General features: G+C 41.6%; 1 protein-coding gene across 2 annotated transcripts in view; it reads right to left on the bottom strand.

The window, feature by feature from the left end:
• Positions 1-20,323, bottom strand: part of SLC4A4 (solute carrier family 4 member 4) — a 336,295-nt gene that overhangs the window by 258,593 nt on the left and 57,379 nt on the right. For both annotated transcript variants that reach the window (XM_004596192.2, XM_058667227.1), the window contains exon 3: positions 12,878-13,057. In XM_004596192.2, coding sequence (XP_004596249.2) covers positions 12,878-13,057 — 180 coding nt within the window. The remainder of the gene's footprint in view (positions 1-12,877; positions 13,058-20,323) is intronic.

Here is a 20,323-nt window from a genome sequence, read left to right on the forward strand (position 1 = left end):
CGGTCATTGCACATTCTGGCAGACAGCACTGACTGCTCAAGTAGTAGATTCCCATGGTAAGCCTGGACTGAGCTCCGTGCTCCTGGCTTCAGCCAGGCCAAGCCTAGGCTACCGCAGGCTTTTGGGTAGTGATCCAATAGATGGAAGGTCAGTGTGTGTATGCCTCTCCCTCTCTCTCTCACATATAAATATAGATATACATATACATATATGAGTATATTCTAACTACAAGAAAACAAAAAAATATTTTGCAGTAATTCTGCTATAGCAATGATCACATTCTTAAATGTATCTGACTTGCCTTATTTTCCCCAGTAGACTGTTCATGTTATGAAAATTACATCACTGCAGCCTAACTTTGCAAGACTGTCTGAAAATAAGTTCTCCATAAATATTTCTTGGATTGCATCAAAACGGATTAATCTGAGATGAACTGAATAACTCGTTCTGCCCTGAATTTAAGGTTGTATCTCCTTGCTCACTCTGTTTTGGTGGCAAAAACGGTGCCTGCCCCAATACCAAGAAGGATGATGGCAAGCTCACAAGCCTGCAGTTCATGCAAACAGATCATGTCTAAATGAGATCATGCATCAGCTTGGCTTTCTGGCCAAAAAGAGAGAGAGAATCAAAAAGCAGTTATATTAGCTTATTTCCTCTCAGGGGAACCATGGAGAGAGGAATAAAAGTCACTGTTTACCAAACAGAGGGCTGAGAAAATATTTTTCCATTTAAGGAGATGACAAATTAGCGAAAGTGACGAAAACAAATAAAAACCTACCACATACTCCGAAAGTTGCACAATTACCTAAAATCAAAACTATAACTGCAAATGTGTTGGCATTTGGCATAGGGTTCAGGATTACGAGAAAGCAAGCCACTCTTTTATGAATACCAAACAGAAATGCCACAAGCAGCTTTTCATTAAACTATGATTGTCACAGTCTATAGGAATGAACTAACATATGGTGTTTTTAAAATAAACTACTAACCACATCCAGTGGTTTCAATTAAGGAATGGTTCACTGCTTACAAAAATTTCCCTGATCCAGCTGCCTTCCAAAAAAGTCCCATTGCCTCACTCTGAATTTCCACTGTCATCAGACAGATCGCCAAGGGGCCAGCCTCAGATTTGATACGCACACTCAGGGCAGCATCTTTGTAGAAGTGTTACCAAAAGAGGGGAGTGAGGAATACCTTAGTCCACATTTCTCTTGTAGTTGTAAAAAGACCTGGAACAGTGTCTGACAAGGAGCATAAGTTCAATTCCAAAGTGAAGCTAAATGACCTGCCGGAGAGCACAAATATTTCAAAGAAAAATTTTGAAAGCTGAGGTATTTTGGTACTTCAGAAAAAAATAAACCAGATAATAAGAAATGGACTAGCATGGCTGGAAGACCACAGTTCTGTATACAATGAACTTCTTGTAGGAATGATTCTAAATGAGGGAAGGCTAGTTAGAGAATTACTGTGGTCATTCACTCCAGGTAAGGCAGGAAGGGGGCACATGAGGAATGACTGCTTGGGCTCTGTCCTGAGGGGTAAGATGCTGGCCTGGCCCCTCTCCCAGTGACCTCTCTGTTTTTCAGTCTGCCCGGATGGTCAGACTCCTTCACTTCCCTGATTCTCTGCTTTCTCTTCTTACTTTCCAAAGTTCTCCCATGCCTTTTCCCATTATTCAACATGACTGGACACAGCACAGAACTTAGTGACTTTTTGTAAGCCCAAAATAAACATATTGTCTAAGCTAGTTTGTCTTCCCATACACTGCCCTTGGTTGACTTCTTTTTTGTTTAAATTTGTATACACTTTTTATAAAAGTAAAGATTGCCCCCATCCTTCCACCACCCCTGCCCCATTATTAATGTCAGTACATTATATCTGACAAACCTGGAAACCATCTCTGCCACTTCTGTTAGGATGTACCCCACTACATTCACTGCTTCACAAATGTCAGGACAGAGCAGAAAATTACAGAATAAAAGGAGCCTAAAGATTAATTTCACAGAAGTAGAAAGTAGAACAGAGGTCACCAGAGGCTGAAAACAGAAGAGGAAGAGGCAATGAAGAGAGGACAGACAACACATGTCAAAATGCCATTGGATGGGTCCTAGAGCAGTATCCTAGAGGTTAAATCCTTGTCTTTCAATCAATGGGAGCCCATATGGGCACCAATTTGTGTCCCAGCTGTTCCACTTCCCATTCAGCTCCCTGCTTGTGGCCTGGGAAGAAAGTAGAGGATAGCCCAAGATCTTGGGACTCTGCACACATGTGGGAGACCTGGAAGCAGTTCCTGGCTTCTGGCTTCAGATCGGCTCAGCTCTAGTTGGTACAGCCACTTGAAGAGCAAACCATTGGATAGAAGATCTTTCTCTCTGTCTCTCCTCCATGTAAATCTGACTTTCCAATAAAAAATAAATAATTCTTCTTAAAAAAAAACAAAATATTGTTGAATGGGAAGAGTGATTTCTAGGGCTCCACAGACAACACAGTTGGGTGACTACAGCTAAATGTATCCTGACTGTATCTTTCATGAGAGCTGGAAAACAGGATACACAATGTTCCTAGTTCAAATAAAAGATAAATGTATGAGGTAATGGGAATGTTAACTACCCTGGCTTGATTATCATACAGTATATATATTTACTGACAGAAACATAATAGTTACACATATAAACATTTATTGACTTCATAAAAAATGAAAACAGGGCCCAAAGTAACCAGTCAATGGGTACTGCCAAATGGTGACAGGAAAATGGAACTTAAAATAAGTTTATTTTGGAACAATATAATATGAAATTCATGCAGGTTTTTCCATAACATGCATGTTCATGAACTTTCTGAATCTCCTATGCAAGGATTTTTTTTAGCTACACCCAAATAAACTTACCTTTTAATTCCATTTTGTAGAGACTTTAAAGTATCTTCATACAAAAGACAACTGAAATGGGCTTTTTAGTCACTTTTTGTGTGTTCTGAATATTGGGAAATTCTGCAGTGAATGTTTAGAATAGAAATTGCTATTCCCATGTCTTGGCAACAGAAATTACCCTATTTTTGATCAAAATAACTTCAGTTTTAAACAAACAGCCAGCTATGCAGCCCAAATTTATTTAGCGTAAATTTGCATCCAGAAGTCATATTCTTCCATTACGCCTACATGATTCCTTCCCAAAGCCTCATAAAGTAAGTAGAATTGATGAAATAGAATTGCTTTCTCTTGTGGCCTTTGTGGTAGAATTTTTGGTAACTGACAAGTGATCGTTTTAACATAAATTGCTGCATCACAACACCACCATCACCAGACGCAGCATCTCAAAGTGAGTATTGAGAGCATTCATTTGTTGAGAGAATGGAATTGAGCTTAATCGTCAAAGAGCAAAAGCATAAGTAATTCCAGAGATGTTCTCCCTTCTGAATCAAGAAATCATAATTCCGACACAGATGTCTGAAGATCGGTGATACAGAAGCTCATCTGTAAAAGCAACAGGTACCTTAACCTTAGTGTCCGCGCATGTGCAATGCACACACACAGGACCAACTCTTCACATTCTCTTCACAAGGAACACCACAAACAGCCTCACTGACACATTCAGTAATTAACCCATCTCACTCTCCTAAGTAACATCTTGCATGTGCTGTCCTCACTCATCACTGTGGAACGGAAACCCTAAATAAATAGTCAAATGCAGAAGCAAGCTTATTCCAAGCTAGCAAGCTGTACAATTCTTTAGAGAAATAGCATCTTAAATAGTATTTTTGCATTCCTACAGTGACCTGCATATTTTCACACATTTCAATCGTTTCCCCAAGAGAGAAAGCACACACGCAGGGTAGCACTTTTTTCTCTGTTTTAAAAACATGGACAATTTCTATTTTTGCTTGTGTGCAAATTAGTTGCTGCAAAGTGAAGTTGTAAATCTATAGCATAAGAGAAATTATTTTTTCCTTGCCTTCTCTGTTTTTATTTCTCCCATTTAAATCACCCCTATTGAAAACCTCTTTGGTCGCACAGAACACATTTCAATAAGGATTTAGGTTGGAGGAATATAATATCTCCTTTCATCAAGATTGTCGTTAGGCCTAGAGAATAAAACAACCCTTCCTCTTCAGTTTATTTTCTTGGATAAATCAGACTATAGTATTCCACTAAGCCGTTTCTGAACACTTGGTTTGCTCATAAACTCAATGGATATGCAATTGAGGAACACAAAGTAGTATGTGATAGTGTTCCCATTCTGGAGGTTCTAACTGTACTTGGAGAGATGACATACCCTGGAAGGAGAGAGGTCTGTCACCCGCACAGTGTGGCAGGTCTAGGAGCCAGTGACTGCAATGCACATATTTAATGTGAGAATTTAAACTCTGGAAGGCACATCACAAGTTGCTTAAAATGATCTGAACGACCCCTTTCTGAGATAATGTAAACATAACTATGATCAAACTACTTAAAATACTGACAGTAGCAAATGAGCAAATGATGCTCTACTACAAAGTCAATTTACTTTTAGGTATCTAGGGATCCTGTAATGGGAACCTGCCTTAAGTAACTGAAAGTATGCTTGTTTTTACAATCAAGGAGAGACAGAAGGAGCTGATACTTTAGCTAACCGGCAACCAGAAATAGCTTTCTTCTCTCTCAAGGAAGATCCTGAAGACTCAAAACTCAAATAAAAACTTACTGCCTTGAGAATACAAAGGAAGTCACAAACTAAAGAAAAGCTCTGAAGGAAAAATCAACAGGACCAGTGAAGAGCTGACTACACAGGAAAAAGAATAAAAGAATTGGGTCATGAAGATTTTGATTCTATAGGCTCCCAGGAAAATGGGAACTTCATATATACAATATCTGTATACAAGTATGATAAAAAGTCAAGTTAAGACTTCTACCCATTGGAAAGTTATTAAAAGAACCTAACATTTTTGCCTCCAGATTGTGGTCATGAAAGAATTCTGGAGAATTTACTTATAGAGTATATCCATGTTTCTTCACCATGACTCAAGAATCCATAATGCACACACGTAAAGCCCTGAACTTAAACCTCTGTTACTAACGACCCACGTCCTTTAAGATATATTTCCTACTTCATGAGAGCATTCCTAAACAGAAATAAAATATATATTTAAAATATAAATTTTTATTGTTTTTTGATACAATTTAGTTGGTGGTGGGCTCTCCCCTTCCTTCTATTCTCCTCTCTAGAATCATAATGTGTGTCCATCATGAATTTTCCCAAGTCCATCATGCTTCTACTGGCATATCTTCCAGCCATGTAGGAGAATAACTTTTCGTTGTAGGTTAATTCTTGTATCCTGGGGCCCTAATATAGGTACAGTGAGGATTAAGCCTTTATTGTTTATGGGCCGTACCAATAACAGTTACATGTGGACACTGACAATCACAGGCGGTTATAAACAACCCACTTCTTGTGGATGGTTAATTAATGAATTACATCACAAGTTCTTGTTACACTAGGTACAAGAAAGCATGAAGTAACACTGATTAACATAGAGTAAGACTCACATATGAGATCTCTAGATTTGATACCATATTATATTATATTAGAGAAAACATGTGATATCTGACCTTTCGGGATTGGCTCATTTCTCTTAGCATTATGGTCTCTAGTTTGGCCCACATTTTGCATCTTAAATTTCACACATTGCTTTGGTTTTCCCCCACAGTGTACTCCAAGTTACAATCTCTTTTTAGCCTTGAGTACCCCAGCATCTGGAGTAAACTATAACCCTCTAAGGTCTCTTGCATTCATGAGGTGCTATAAATAACAACCACATCAATTCTTCCATGACACACTAAGTGTACGATCTGTAGCATCCCATGGCATGACAAAATGGAATAACTATTGGAATAAAACAGCTGTGGCAATGGGAGACAAGGAGTGTAACAGTGTAGCAGCCACCACTGGAAGGGTACTGAGAGATGACTTCAAGAGAAGTATATTTCAGGAATGTTCCTTAAGAGATGTAGAATTAACAGCCAAAGACAGAAGCATCATGACACGATATGCTTATAAACATCAGCACCAGAGGAATAAACACCAGCTTTTTGTGCCACACAGAACACACATTACTGAGCCAATCCAGTACCACCAAAAACCCAAGTACACAAAACATCATTCCATTCAGCAAAATACCTCAAATTCCTGACTTGCTCCACCCAACAGCACTTCTTAACCAGACTGACTTCATTGAAGACACACCCAACAAGAGCCAAATGGAAATGCTTCTCATGACAGAACAACTCACAGCTTGTGAGAACCTAAAGCTGGGGATTCCAATGGTTGATTCAATTCAAGGGCACATGTGGTGAGCCAGGTCACAGTGGCAGTATTCCACACAAAATACCAGCACAACCCATATCATCTTTGCTCCTTGAAGGACTTGTTCCCTTGGTTACTACTGAGTTTTGAGTTCTTGGCTTCTGGCTTTGGCCTGGCCCTGCACTGGCTGGTGTGGGCATTTGAGGAGCGAAGCAACAGATAAAAGCTCATGTTCAGGCTGGGGCTCCAATGTGGCAGCATTGGGAGGTGAGATGTTTAAAAGTGCAACGAAGGTAATGCACACCCAGAAGGGATAATGTTTTTCTGACTGGGAGTAAGTTCTCACTCTATAGATACTACAGATACTTACCCCAAGCGCAGGTTGCCATAAAGAGCTTTTTTAGCTCACTCTCCTGCTCCCTATTTCACCATATGATCGCCTCCCACACGCTCCCGCTACACAATGCCAGCTGCCATAAGGCCCTCACCAGCAGCCCATGCCAGCACTCTGCTCCTGGACCACCAGAACTCTAAGCTAAATTAACTTTTTTTCTTTTAGCAGTCTTAGGTACTTTGTGAGAGCAATACAAAACAAAGACACATAGTGAGGATTTGTAGCAGAAAAAGCTAGAAAAGTTTAACTAGTGACTACTGTTCATAAAGAAATCATCTCTACAAAGTTTTAGCTGGAAGCTTTGGCCATTACCAGCACACAAAGGAGGGCTAGAGACAAGTTTAAAGAGGTGTTAAGAATAACTCAACATTATCAATGTTAATCAGTATTACTAACCAAATATAGTGCTCATTTGGTATTTAAAACATTATCACTGAGTTTTAGCTAGTTCTCCTTTAACAGATGAGGAAAACAGCACACAAAAAAAGGCTAAACAAATTGCCAAGGTTGCACTGCTTATGTGATCTAAGATGCAAACTCAAGAAATCTGGCTTGAATATTTGCTCCTAACTGTTTGGACAGGCTGTTTTGCCAGTAAAATGGCAGTGTTATGGAAACAGAAGGAGAGACAGTGATGGAAGGGGATGGCCATAAATCTTCCATCTACTAGGTTTATTTCTCAGATAGCTAGAATGGTCAGGGTTAGCCAAGTGGAAGTCAGGAGCCAGAAGCTTCTTCTGGGTCTCCCACCTAGTGCAGGGGTCAAGCACTTGAGCTATCCTCCACTGCCATTCCAGGAGCATCAGCAGGGAGCTGGAGTAGAAGTGGAGCAGCCTAAACTCAAACCAGCACTCCATGTGGGATGCCAACAATGCCAAGCAGTAGTTTAAACCATTGTACCACAACACTGGTCCCTGAATTATGGCTTAAAATAAAAAGCTTTTGTTCCCAGATCTAAATATAAAGTGCTTCCTCCTACTTTTAAGAAAAAAAAAAAACAAGAGAATGAGACAGACAGTACAGTTCTTTTGTGTTTCAGTTTTGTTACTTTAACGGAGGGACATCTCTATTTTATTTCATGTGCAATCCAAAGAGTCCCTTGTCTTCTCACACAGATTGATTTTTGAAATATGCAATAGCACACAGAAAATAAAAGAAATCTTCCTTTATCATACCAAAGTCAGGTAACAAAAACATCTTAAAAATCAAGGGAAAGTAGAAATATACCAAATATGAGGTCAGGCCAGGGGAGGACCAGCGGGTGTGCACTGGGAAAAGAGGAAGTCAAAAGACAAAACGCCAAGTGTTCTTGGCTGTGGAGGAAAAGCTGCTTTGGTCATTTACCCGGAAGCACAACACAAAAGCAGCTGCCCATTTCTCTGTTTCAGTTTCCTGAATCCCACCAGATCACCAACTGGTACCCATTGTCCCAGTCTCCCAGAACAATGTTCACCAACTCTGGGACGCGTCCAGAGAGCTAAAAATGAATGCCACGAGAATGAACAAGTGTCCATGTGCGCATGCCTGACACCACAGCCTTACGGGGGCCAGACCATCCCATGGACAAGGCCCACATCTAAGCAAGCCACCATCAGCACCTGCCAGCTCTGATGCATGTGTGAGCTTGCCATGGAATATGCAACCCTTCAGCTCGAGGCTGATCACAGAATTCCATCGGCAGCTTGTGAGTGTCACATGTCTTCAGAATCTCTGCAAACACCAGGTGGCCTGAGATGCTCCCTGTCAATCCCCCAAAATCCAGGCAAAATGGGAGCCACAGAGGCCAAAACCATTCAGGGCAGGAAGACAGGCTGTGCTTCCAGAACCTGGGAACCATTTTTCCAGCCACTTTTTGGGCAACCCTCAGAAGATGGCAGCTGCTAACTTGGAGGGTGGGGGGAGGAGTGCATGGTGGAGGTGGTAAAAGGATTATTTTTAAGAGAGGCACAATCTAACTTTTCTCTCTGCCGCCCACACGGCACCACCTCCTCATTCCCTTGACTCTCCTCCTGCTTCTTCCATTTCACTTTGCTTTCCCAGCCTGTCATTCCCTGTGGCTCCATGGCCCACACCCTCACGCACACTTCCTTCTGTGACCCCGGCCGGGACAGCAGCACTGATGCTGTGCTGGGAATAGCCGGGCCATGCTTGGAGCTGTTGCTGAGCTCAGGTGCATGGAAGCTAATTGGCTCTCCCCTCCCTGCTGCCAGGGCTTAAGGATCAAACAAGCATGTGCTTTTCAGCAACCTTCACTTAACACTGGAGTCACAGAGACGAGAAAAAAGCAACTCTGTTATGAGCTAAATGAACCAACTAATTATGTCATCTCCCTGATATGCCTAAATACTGGAAGAAAACTGGCTTGTTCTGTCTCATAGATGCCATGCATTCTCCAGTTCCATACCTCTTGGATGTCGCCGCCAAATTGGAGCTGCTCAAGTTCTTGGAGGAATTATGAGCACTCTGAAGTGTGCACCCCAAGCTGATGGGCACTGCAGATCAAGTTCTTCCATCATCTGTGGGTTACAGGCAACTCTACACATTTGGGAATCTTCCATCCAGATCAAAATAATACTTGGGCAGAAGTGAAAAACAAGAGGCACTTCCCAGTGTGGGAATAATTAAAACTTAGAAACAGGTATTATATGGCAAAGGGGAGAAATATAAAAGTAATATGCCAAGCATAAAAACAAGAAAATCAATTGGATTTTCATCCAGTATGTGGGAAATATTAGACATACGCAATACGTATTGTTCCCTGTACTGACTCATTCATTCAGTTACTCTTCAACAAACATGCACTGAGCTCATACCAGGAGCCAGGCATTGTCCTCAGTGCCACAGACAATATGATAAACATGACAATCGTGATCCTGGGCCTCATAGTTACAGTCCAGCATCAGTTCACGACTAAATTGCATCCTCACAAAAAGCACAAGTTATAGCATACATTAAGAATGAAACCAGGGGCTGGTGTGATGGCTTATCCAGCTAAAACTCTACCTGCAGCACTACTATCCCATATGGGTGCTGGTTCAAGTCCCAACTGCTCCACTTCTGATACAGCTCCCTGACTGTGGCCTGGAAAAGCAGTGGGGGATGTCTCAAAGCTTTGGTCCTTTGGTCCCTGCACCCAAGTGGGAGACCCAGAAGACAATCCCAGCTACAGGCTTCAGATCAGTTCAACTCTGGCCACAGCAGCCATGTGAGAAGCAGGAGATGGAAGATTTCTCTGTCTCTTCTTCTCTCTGTAAATCTTCCTCTCAAATAAATCTTTTTTAAAAGGGGTGGGGGCGGGGACCAACAAAGAGCACAGAACAACTCAGGAGAACCTGCTAAGACAGAGCAAGAAGGAAAGGCCACTCTAGAGACAAAATTTAAACGTTGAAACATAAAGGAAGAGAAAAGTTAACCGGGACAGAAAGTGACAACTTCAGGAGGAAGACAGGTGTGTTCAAAAGACCTGAAACAGAAAAGTCCTTGGCACCAAGGACCCAGAACACCAATGTGGCTGGAATAAAGCACGTAACGACAGAATAGCACCATGCAGCCTAGAACGAGATGGAGAACCACGATGCCCGCCTGGAATACTATTCTAGGGCACTAGAAGTTTCCAACAGAGGAACAAGATGATCTGATCATCATGCTCTGTGTGGAGAGACTGTGTAAGCAGGAGAGGGCAGTTCTATGGGCCTAATGTACCAGTAAGACAGGAAAGGAGTACATAGGTGCAAACAATGTTACAAGTTAAACCAACAGAAGTTGGGCTTCGTTTGGAAACGAAATTGAGTGAAGAATCCCAGAGAACCCTCTCAAAATAATTCTTCATGTATGACATTGTTTCAGAAGTTGGAAGCATCATGGGATGCAGTGATGCACATGGGAGAATTGTGTCCACAGATTTTATCTATACATAAAAGAAACCTGGATACCCTGGGCACAAGGACAACAGAAACTGTAGATAGCTATTACTGACAGATCATACTGGTATATTAGGCACCTATTTCATCGAGTGGATTTTCCCATAAGAATTTTACTATTGATGCCAGAGCCCTGTGACTTCCCCAAACTCATGGAACTAAATGCCTCTTGATACCTAGATGCAACCATTCTGAGTTTTAATCTACACGCAGCAGATAACCAGCAACCAATCTATCTACTTCACATCCTATGAAGCAGAAAACAACACGATCATTTCTAAGAGTAACTGCTTACCAGATTGGATGACTCATGTCGTATATGTCAAATGCTTATGACAGAGTCATTTGCTGACCAGCAGGAAAAACTATAAAATGCAAACTCATAAATAATATCCTTACAATCACTGAACAAATTAGTCCTTAACAACTGTTTCTCTGTAGAATCCCTTGGAAACAGAACATGCAACCTAACACATTATTCCCCCAGGAGGAGAGCTCTGAGAATACAGAGGATGGATGGCCTTGTTTATTGTACCACACTGGACTCACACTAGCCTCACACACCACAGAAAGCCCCAGGATGTCAGGGTGATGCTTAATCAGCCTCCTTATGATCTATTCATTGCTTAGTACCCATCTGAATGTCACTGGCATGGTTCCCCTTGCCTTTCCTGGTACCTTGGCCTTTTTGTCTCAGGAGAGCGTCTCTTTCCTTTGTGATATATATATATATTTATATATATCGAGAGAGAGAGAGAGAGAGAGAGAGAGAGAGAGAGAGAAAGAGAGAGAGAGATGGTACGATCTTGTTGTTAAACTGCAGAATAAGAGATAATCTTACAACAGAGAAAAAAAGAAACCACACGTGTGCTGTGGTGAGTACCTCTCTGATCCTGACTCAGGTCTTGCCAAAAAACAATCATACATAGAGAGAATCACGGTAATTTTTCTGGAAGGGAATGTTCTTGTCCTCAATACCTGTGAGCTTTTTGTACATTTTGTTGTGCATTTCAAGGAATTTGCTGGAAGCAGACCCTGTTGTTTTCCTTGATACATGGAGGATTCCTTCTTTCAGAAAGGTTTTTCCCTCAATATTCCAAGGAAAAAGCACAGAGCTTTAGTCCTCTATCTCTACTTCTTTCTAAGTGTTACATCAGTTTGGAAGGAGTAACTGATTTTAGAGGTCCATCTCCAAGCCCTCCTGTAAGCGTTTATCCTTAAGCTGCTGGTCCATCTGCACTGCCTCTCTCACCACAGCACTTCTCTAGCTAAGTCACCTGCTCAGTTTCAATGGTTAGACTGCAAAGGATCACATCCCCTCACTCCCTCTTTCACTCTAAATTCACTTTTCAACGCTCCTGAACTGTTCACTCTAATCTGGCCTGTCAACACCTGCAGTGACTGAGCCTGATCTTTGTCTGCATTTTATTGCAGGATCCATATTTCTGCAATTGTGGCACAGAAATGAAGAATGTGCAGATCTCTGCCAATGTGAAAAGCTGTCACTGCATAACTTCCATTGGGGAATCTCCCCCAGTTGGCATGTGGTACTACTGCACATATTCAATTCTCACTCCAGCCAAAGTTACTCATATGGCTGAGTACTCCCCACTTAACTGAAACAAGAAGCAATATAAATATGTGCTGTAACTCAGAGTTCACCACATTGCTTGATTCCAAGGTGTTATATGACATCCTGACTTTTCCCTCTTGGTAACACTTAAATCCACTGCATTGTATCCAAGATGTTTAACGTTTCAAGGCCCATGTCATTCTATGTTCTGCTCTGCTTTACAGGCTGATTCTCCATTATTTTATCAATCACTGACCTTACCCATGCTCAACAAAAAGGTCTCCTACAACTCCACCATTTAAAAAGACATATAGATTCATGTGCATATACCCTCATCCTTACATATCAATTCGACAGCACCTATTTGTATACTGGAACAACCCCAATTGTTCTTTAAGAGTGATCCAGCTACTGTTGGTTACTGTAGTTAACAAGTGTGCATCACATAGTTCACTAACCAAAATGAAGAAAGTACAACATGCTTCCACCTTGGCAGCTCTCCTCTGATCAACTCAGAATCCTCCTGCAGGAACTCCCCAATCAAGCTGTCAGTGTGAGACAAGGCATCCCCACACACAGCACCCTTCAAGCAGCCCATTGTCTTAGGGCTGAGTCCCTCCCCATTAGCCTCCAGACTCCAAGAACCTCAGGACAGCTAAGGGAAGCAGCTGGGCCACAGCTGGTCAGTGGCTGGACCACAGAGAGGACTCACTGAGAGGCTTCAGTATGCTGCTACTGGACTCGTCAGCATTTTCCACATCTGACTTGTCGGAGTAGTTCTCTGAGATCCTCTCCTTTTCCTTCTTCTCCTTGTGTCCTGTCTTTCTCTTGTGGCGTCTCCTTCTCCGGTAGCTCTTCGGCACGTGGACCCCAATGTAGATGGTGTGGTGGCCTGAGGAAGGTATAGGAATCACAAGTCATTGCGAAGCATATTTTCTGCTGCATGCAAACTATACAAGGAGAAATTTATGGATTCAATATTACCATTCTGTATCTGACAACTTCAAAAATGAAAAATGAAACTTCCTCCCAATCTTCAGGTAGCTACCAAGTGAACCTACTATTTCCCTTCAACCTATTGGTTAGTACTTGGATATTACAAGGGTATACTCCAGTTCTTCCAAGATGGACTATTTATATGTAGGAAAATCAGGAATACTGAACTGGAAACCAGGAATCACTGATTTTGGTCACCATTTAACTATACGACCTTGAGTGTGTCTTTTTTTTTTTTTTTTTTTGGAGCATGTAACTTAGCCACTCTGGACCTCAGTCAATGAGATGCTTAAACTGAGAAGTCCCTGAAGGACTTTCCAGTTCCAATCTTGCCTCAGTCTATGACTGCACTGACTGAAGTGTTGGAAAGCCAGCCAGTACAGCCACAAGAATGAAGATGTAACTCCAAGTTCAAAATGTCATTTTGCTGGGGATCAGGTTTTACATTAAAACTTTCTTTTTCCCCAATCAGCAGAAGAGAGACTTAAAACTGGGACAAACTGAGAAAAATAAGACATCCTCGAAGAGAAGATTTTAGAAATACTCAAATGTTCACACTAGGAAATAGCTAAAATGAATGTCAGCTACAGTGCCATTCTCATTTTTTCTTTTTTCGTTTCCAAAAGTTTCTAAAAACTGGTTGTTGCAATGACAAAAATAAACCCAGCACAGCAAAAATTGCCTTGAAGAGAGAAGGGCATGAGGGAAGAAGACTGTGAAACGCTTTCAGTTCTCTAGAAGGAAGGAGCTGCAGAGCTGACAAATGGTATTATTTTTACAAAATCTGATAAGACAAAAAGAAAAAGAAGAACTTGAAAGTTCCACACATTTTTTTTAAATTGGGAAACTTTTACTTTCACTTTATACACAGCATCATTTTGGAATGTGGGAGCCTTCATTTCAAAAGCAGTGTGAACACTTTGATCTGAACTGCAAGTCCTGTTAGGTGAGCTCACCCATGAGCTTCCTTCCTCATCTCAGCAGTTATTCTGTGGTGACAGCTTTACAGTGGCACAGACAATATCACCCGCCCACATGCACTTACATATGCAGACAGCATGTGTATCTACAGAGTGCTGTTGCTGCTTTCCACAGTCACTCATCCACAGATCTAAAAACAACACCATAATTCACACGGGTGTTTCCTTAAACCAGCAGGGTGACAAGAAGGAAAAACTTTTTAAAAAAGAAATACTTGCTGCTTCAAGAAAAATTCCAACACAAGAAACAGACAGCTCGAAGTGAATGGACTAGTGTTCAACAGAAAACACCTATGATTGGAATGAAGCAGGAGGCATCTTTAGAAAAAAAAACAGAATCCACCCATCCAACATGCCCACACACTGAGGCACACAACCACTAGCTACTGAAACGCCCAGTGAAACTCTTTCTCCCCACAGAATGGCTGCCAATGAGAAATGTATCATGCCTAACTATTTGCAAGCAGATTGTTCTCATGGGAAAGCTTTATTATACTAGGAAGTAGGAAATGTCTCAAAAACAATGTGAATTAAGAAACAGTGTCAATTGTTTCCTGCGCTCCAGTTACTGAAGGAGTCCGGCTTTATCCCAAGCTCTAGCCATGCCAGTAAAGCCAAGCCAACCAATGTCTTCAGGGAATTCAGTCCTAAGTGTTGGTTGCCTTCACCCACAAACTACAAAAACACCACCTCCCCGCTTAAAAAGTCAAAATACTGGAAAAGCTCTAAAAACCTATCACATTACATTTTTTTTACATCTTACTAAATAATGACAACTAAGCAAAAATGGCAATTCAGCTACATTAGCCACACTGATGTTAAACAGGAAAAAAGTGTTAACGTATTTACTTAAATATTGCATGCTCAACCAATCCATTTAAAAGACAGTCCATGTGTGGCCAGATGGGACGTCAAAGTAAGATTTATAGTTAAGAAATGTTGTCAACCTAACCAGAGTCAGGATCGTTGTAAGAGTGACTCCTCAAACCCTGGACAGGAGTTCCCCTGGCTGGCTGAAACCAAGCTTGAGTGGCCATCATCAGAAAAACTGCACCATCTTGTTCACATCCTGATTCCAGGTGGCTCCCTATGGCCAGCTCGGCTTGTCCCTGCAACCTGCTCTCCTCCCTGTTCACTGCACAGCTGAGGAAGCTCTGAGGCGATGCTGCACTAGGTGGGGCTCTGGGGCCCAGACCCTGAACAGAAAATGGTCTCCTCCCAGGCCACCCCCAACTTCAGGCGTTTTTTTAACCACCCTATTGAGGTATAATTTACAAACCATAAAGCTACTCAACACAAGGGTCCAATTCAATGACTTTAGTGCACTGATAGAGTTGTACAACCATCCCTGTAACCCAGCTTTACAACATTTCTACCAATCCAAAATGATCCCTCACATCCATCTGTAGTCACTCTCTGTTCCCAATCCTATCCCCACAATCTCTCCTTGGCATTTTTGTCCTTTCAGCAATGGCCTTAGGGAGCTGTAATTTCCCGGAACTTCCGTGGTTATGAACTTTCAGTGCAGATCTCTACAACCTGGTAAAATCGAACAATCCCCAAGCAAGGAAAAGGTTTCTCTCCAAGAAGTGTCAAAAGGGATCATGGCAAGCAAATGAGCAATTCAAAACTCAAAGCAGCCTCCTCCTCCCACACATTGCTGGTAACTGGATGCTCCCTTTCTGTCTCATGTTCAGGCAGAGGACAAGGTTAAGGCGACCCTTAAGAACTCAGTGATACCTTAGGAGCTCAGCAACAGGCCCTGCTGCTCCTTCAACTACTTCTCAGCCTTCCTCCATCTCAGCATTTTTGCTTAGGTGGGTGGGGGTGAGCCAGAGAAGCTTTCTCAAAGCCATGAGCAAATCCTGAATAAGCTGCAATGTGCCAAGAAACAAAAATACCCAAAAAAAGCTGAACTGGCCAAGGAGCATCCTGATACTACCTACACAAGTCTGGTAGCAGTCTTGCTGCTGTAAATCCACTGCTGCTACTGCAGAATTCACAGGTGGATCTCAGTATTTACTGAACTGCAATGGCTACACCTGTCAGGGATGTGCCATGACGACAGATGGCTATTTTAAGATTGCAACTCACATAAGGACCGCAGTCTCAGAGGGAAGCCACAAGGTTGAGGGTGTACATTATTTTACATGGAAAATGAAAAGCAGAAACCTAACAGACAATTTCTGCACCCAGCAAGTCTACAAAAACAGTAAGACACTCACAGACCTAGGGACAGCTACCTGTTTCTATTAAGGGAATTCTTAGGTTTTGGGGAAAAAGTTATCTGGTTGAGATTTCAGGGAAAAAAAAAACTGCTCCCAACAACAATGTAAAAAAGGAAAGGATAGAAAGATTTTAAATAGTCATAATTCAGAAGGAAAAGTTAATTATCTTAAATGTCATTAAACCAAAGCTTACATTCTTGCTACTCAGAACTAAAATGAAAATAAAGCTACTGGAATCTATGGCTGAGTTTAGATATCCAATCAAAGGGCATTCAAGCCTTGATTTTCAGTGGCCTCAGTATCATATTTCTGAATAAATATTCTGCATGCCTTTCTCTGACAGATGGTACCAATCCCCAACAAAAGATAAATGTCTTGGGGATATGGCACAATCCATGCTGCAACCAGGGCTACTGAGCAGAAAATGGCTTTTCCGAGTACCTCCCTGAGGAGGAATCTCCATGGGATACCTGTTTCTTCCTAAGCTCACTTGTTCCACCGCAGCTGCAAGCAAGAACTGTGAAGCCATCATACCCAGTTCTCTCACTGCCTGAGCTAGCTACACGCACACTTCTGATGAGGGCTATAAAGTTTTCAGCAGAAGACCCCTACATTTAGTAACTCCCACCATTGAGATGAGATTGGTTTCCACAGATACCCTCTTCACCACCAAGGATGACGGACTCAGAGCTCCTAAGAACTCAATCCTTCAAGCCATAAAAGTTTTAAACCAGCTGAATTTTAAGTTCAGTGGATGATTGGATAGTTAACAACAGAGGTCTTTATGCAAGATGGATCTGTTAGCTCCTTCTGAAGAAACCTGCTGCTATGTTCACGCCACATACAGATGATCACCAATCATTTAACCAGTCTTAAGAGGGTGCCAGGCACTGCCAGGTGTTTCAGGTCCATCACCTCATGCGATCTTGCTATTATTCCCATTGAGCAGGAATGAAGGCCAGGTTTTAGATAAGTCAAGGATGTTGTTACCAGCTAACTCAGTGTTCTCTTCACAAAATTCCAAAAATAAAGCTATCTCTGGGGTCAGCATCCAGAATAGTTGAGTGTTTTTTGCTGCTTTGAGAGTGTGTCTGGCAATACATACCTCACTGATACTATAAACTTTATAACTGATCATATTTCCTTCCTTACGTTAACTGCTAGAAAGGAACAAATCTGGGACCAACATGCATTTCAAACACTCACCGCATTCTTCCAGTGTTCCAACTGTTAGCCTCCCTTCACAGAATCTTTTTGGGATATGACAGGATAAAGTTTTTCTTAACTGAGACTTCATTTTCTGCTCTAAGGACAGGGAAAATCTTTGCTGAGAAGCCTACCTTTCCCTACCTCCAACCACCCCATCCTCTCACACTGGCCTTGTATATGCATCTCTAAGTAAACACTGAAAGGTGTCCTGAATTTGGGTTTTATCCACATTATTGCTCATCTATAATGAACTAAATTTCTGTTCTATCCAGGGTAAAGCAAAAACTCATTAATATGTGGCACTTTATACCATTCTTTCAGAACTACTCAGCAATATTCCCAAAATATAAGTTAAATACTGCCTTCCCGGGCTTATCTAAAAGAATCTGCTTTTATGCCAAGATGCCTGACACATGTTGTAGTTTCTGCCAAGAAGGATGTTGGGGAAGTAAAGCAAAAGAGTTTTTTCATTACAAAAAGAAAAATGTAGAAGAGGAGGCAGAGTCCCTGGATGAGTGACGGAGATTACAAAAAGATGCTGCAAAGACTTTGTTAGACCCTAAAAATCCTCAATAAACTTTTCAGGCAAACAGAGGACTCTAACACTTACTAACTCCCACCATTCAGGTGACAGTGGTTTCCACAGGTATCCACTTCACCACTAAAGATGACTGACTTTGTTTTTTTTTTTAATTTTTAATTCATTAATTACATTGTATTATGTGACACAGTTTCATAGGTACTGGGATTCTCCCCACCCCTCCCCAAGCCCTCCCACCATGGTGAATTCCTCCACCTTGTTGCATAACCACAGTTCAAGTTCAGTGGAGATTCCCCCATTGCAAGCATATACTAAACATAGAGTCCAGCATCTTATTGAAGATGACTGACTTTGTGCTCCAAAGAATTCAATCCCTCAAGTTATAAAAGAAAACTCAGAACCATAGTATCTAGTCCAGACACCAAGGACATTGTGTTTGGGGCTTTAGCTAATGGGAAACAGACTAGAATATGTAATTATAAAGAATTTAACAAATGTAATACAAATAATGTGATAGATTAGTATTCATAAATCTGTGGTAGTGTCCATGAGCAGCTCTAATAAGATATAATCAACAGAACTTTCTGGGGTGTAAATCATAGCACATGGAAAGAAAATTCCTAAATATGTATGGCCTGATTTTGTAGTGGCAAGGGGGTAAGCCAGCCTTTTATGAAATGTTCTCATATGAGTTAGACACAAAATACACACTACTGCTCAGCATAAAGCATGATTTCTATTGCACTATTTTGAACAGAGGCAACTTTTTGCACAGAAAAGAAATACACATTTATTAATAAACAATTACATACTACAGATATAATTTATACATAAATAATTTTGAATCCTGCTGAGCAATTTTTATATCATACATCTATCTGAAAAGATCTGTCTTGTTTGCTGCTCCACTACATAGATGTCTGCCAACAGCGAGGTTGGGCCAGGGTCCAAACTGGGAGCCAAACCCCAATCTAGGGCTCTCTTGGGGGTGAGGAGGCAGGGATGCAATCATGTGATTCAATAACACCATTTCCCAGGGTGCACAACAGCTGGAATCAGGTGCTTGGATACTGGTCGCAGGAATCATTACTGGTGCCTTAACCACCAGGCGAAGTGCCTGTTTGATGAGTAATTCATTTTAAGAGGAGTGCTACCAATTACTTAGGATCAGGCATGCAAAGAAATAATAAAAGTGATGGGGGGAGGAAAAAGGTAAGTACTTGTCTATGCGTTGAATTATGCTGGAATTTTGAGCACTGGAGTCCTCCCAGAAATCCTCAGGGCAACATGAGGTTGTCCAGTGAAGAATGATAACACTAGGCCTGTTATCCAGTGTTCACTAGGCACAACAGAGGCAATGAGCAAAACTGAACAGGGGATACAACGCAACTATCTCCATTCATCCTGGCACCCCCAAGACCCCCAAAGAGCTGCTAAATGTTAATGTGCAGTACACGCACAGTCAGACAAAATCCACCTGTGAGCCAAACACAGAGATCTGCCAATTTCCATTATTTCTCTTGGGGTCACCATTTGCACAACTCAGTGGGAAGTAGGCTTGGAAGATACAAAACAATGGCTAATCCAACAGTCATTGATAACTGGATTTGCAATGACATCCAGAGAGAAAGCTTAGGGAGACACATAAATGCACACATTCACGCTCTCATTCCAATCACATTGTCCACCCCGGACGCTATTATGGCTTCTCTCCTCTCTTTGCAGTGGTCTAAGCCCTGGCTGGTCAAGAGGAAGAAAAGTCTTTGGCTGCTATGGATAAATAATCCACAATATAGTAAATGTACTCCTGGCTCACCAAGTATAAAATATAATAGTGGTTCACATGATTCCCTCCCCTCACATACTGCACATGAGTTGAATGAGACCTGGATAATGCCACAGGACAAGAACAATCACTCAGAATCACACAAAGTGCCATGCGAAATGTTTATGAGTTAAGCTCAATCCCGGAACCTCCATGATCAGGGTTGTCCACACGTATCCAGGGAAAAGAAAAATTCCACGTGCTGGCACTACAGCACCCAATCATACTGTTGGAATTGAAGCCACCCTAGCAATCACCTGATTCATCTCTTTCCTTAACCAGTGAACCAACTAAACTTAAATGGCCTGATAATGATGTACAGAGACGATTCTTGGAGCTCCTGGTCACAGAACCTCAGACTCCCCCTCTTCCTACATGT

The sequence above is a fragment of the Ochotona princeps genome, chromosome 7 (genome assembly GCF_030435755.1).
Source record: "Ochotona princeps isolate mOchPri1 chromosome 7, mOchPri1.hap1, whole genome shotgun sequence".
NCBI classification, from domain to species: domain Eukaryota; kingdom Metazoa; phylum Chordata; class Mammalia; order Lagomorpha; family Ochotonidae; genus Ochotona; species Ochotona princeps.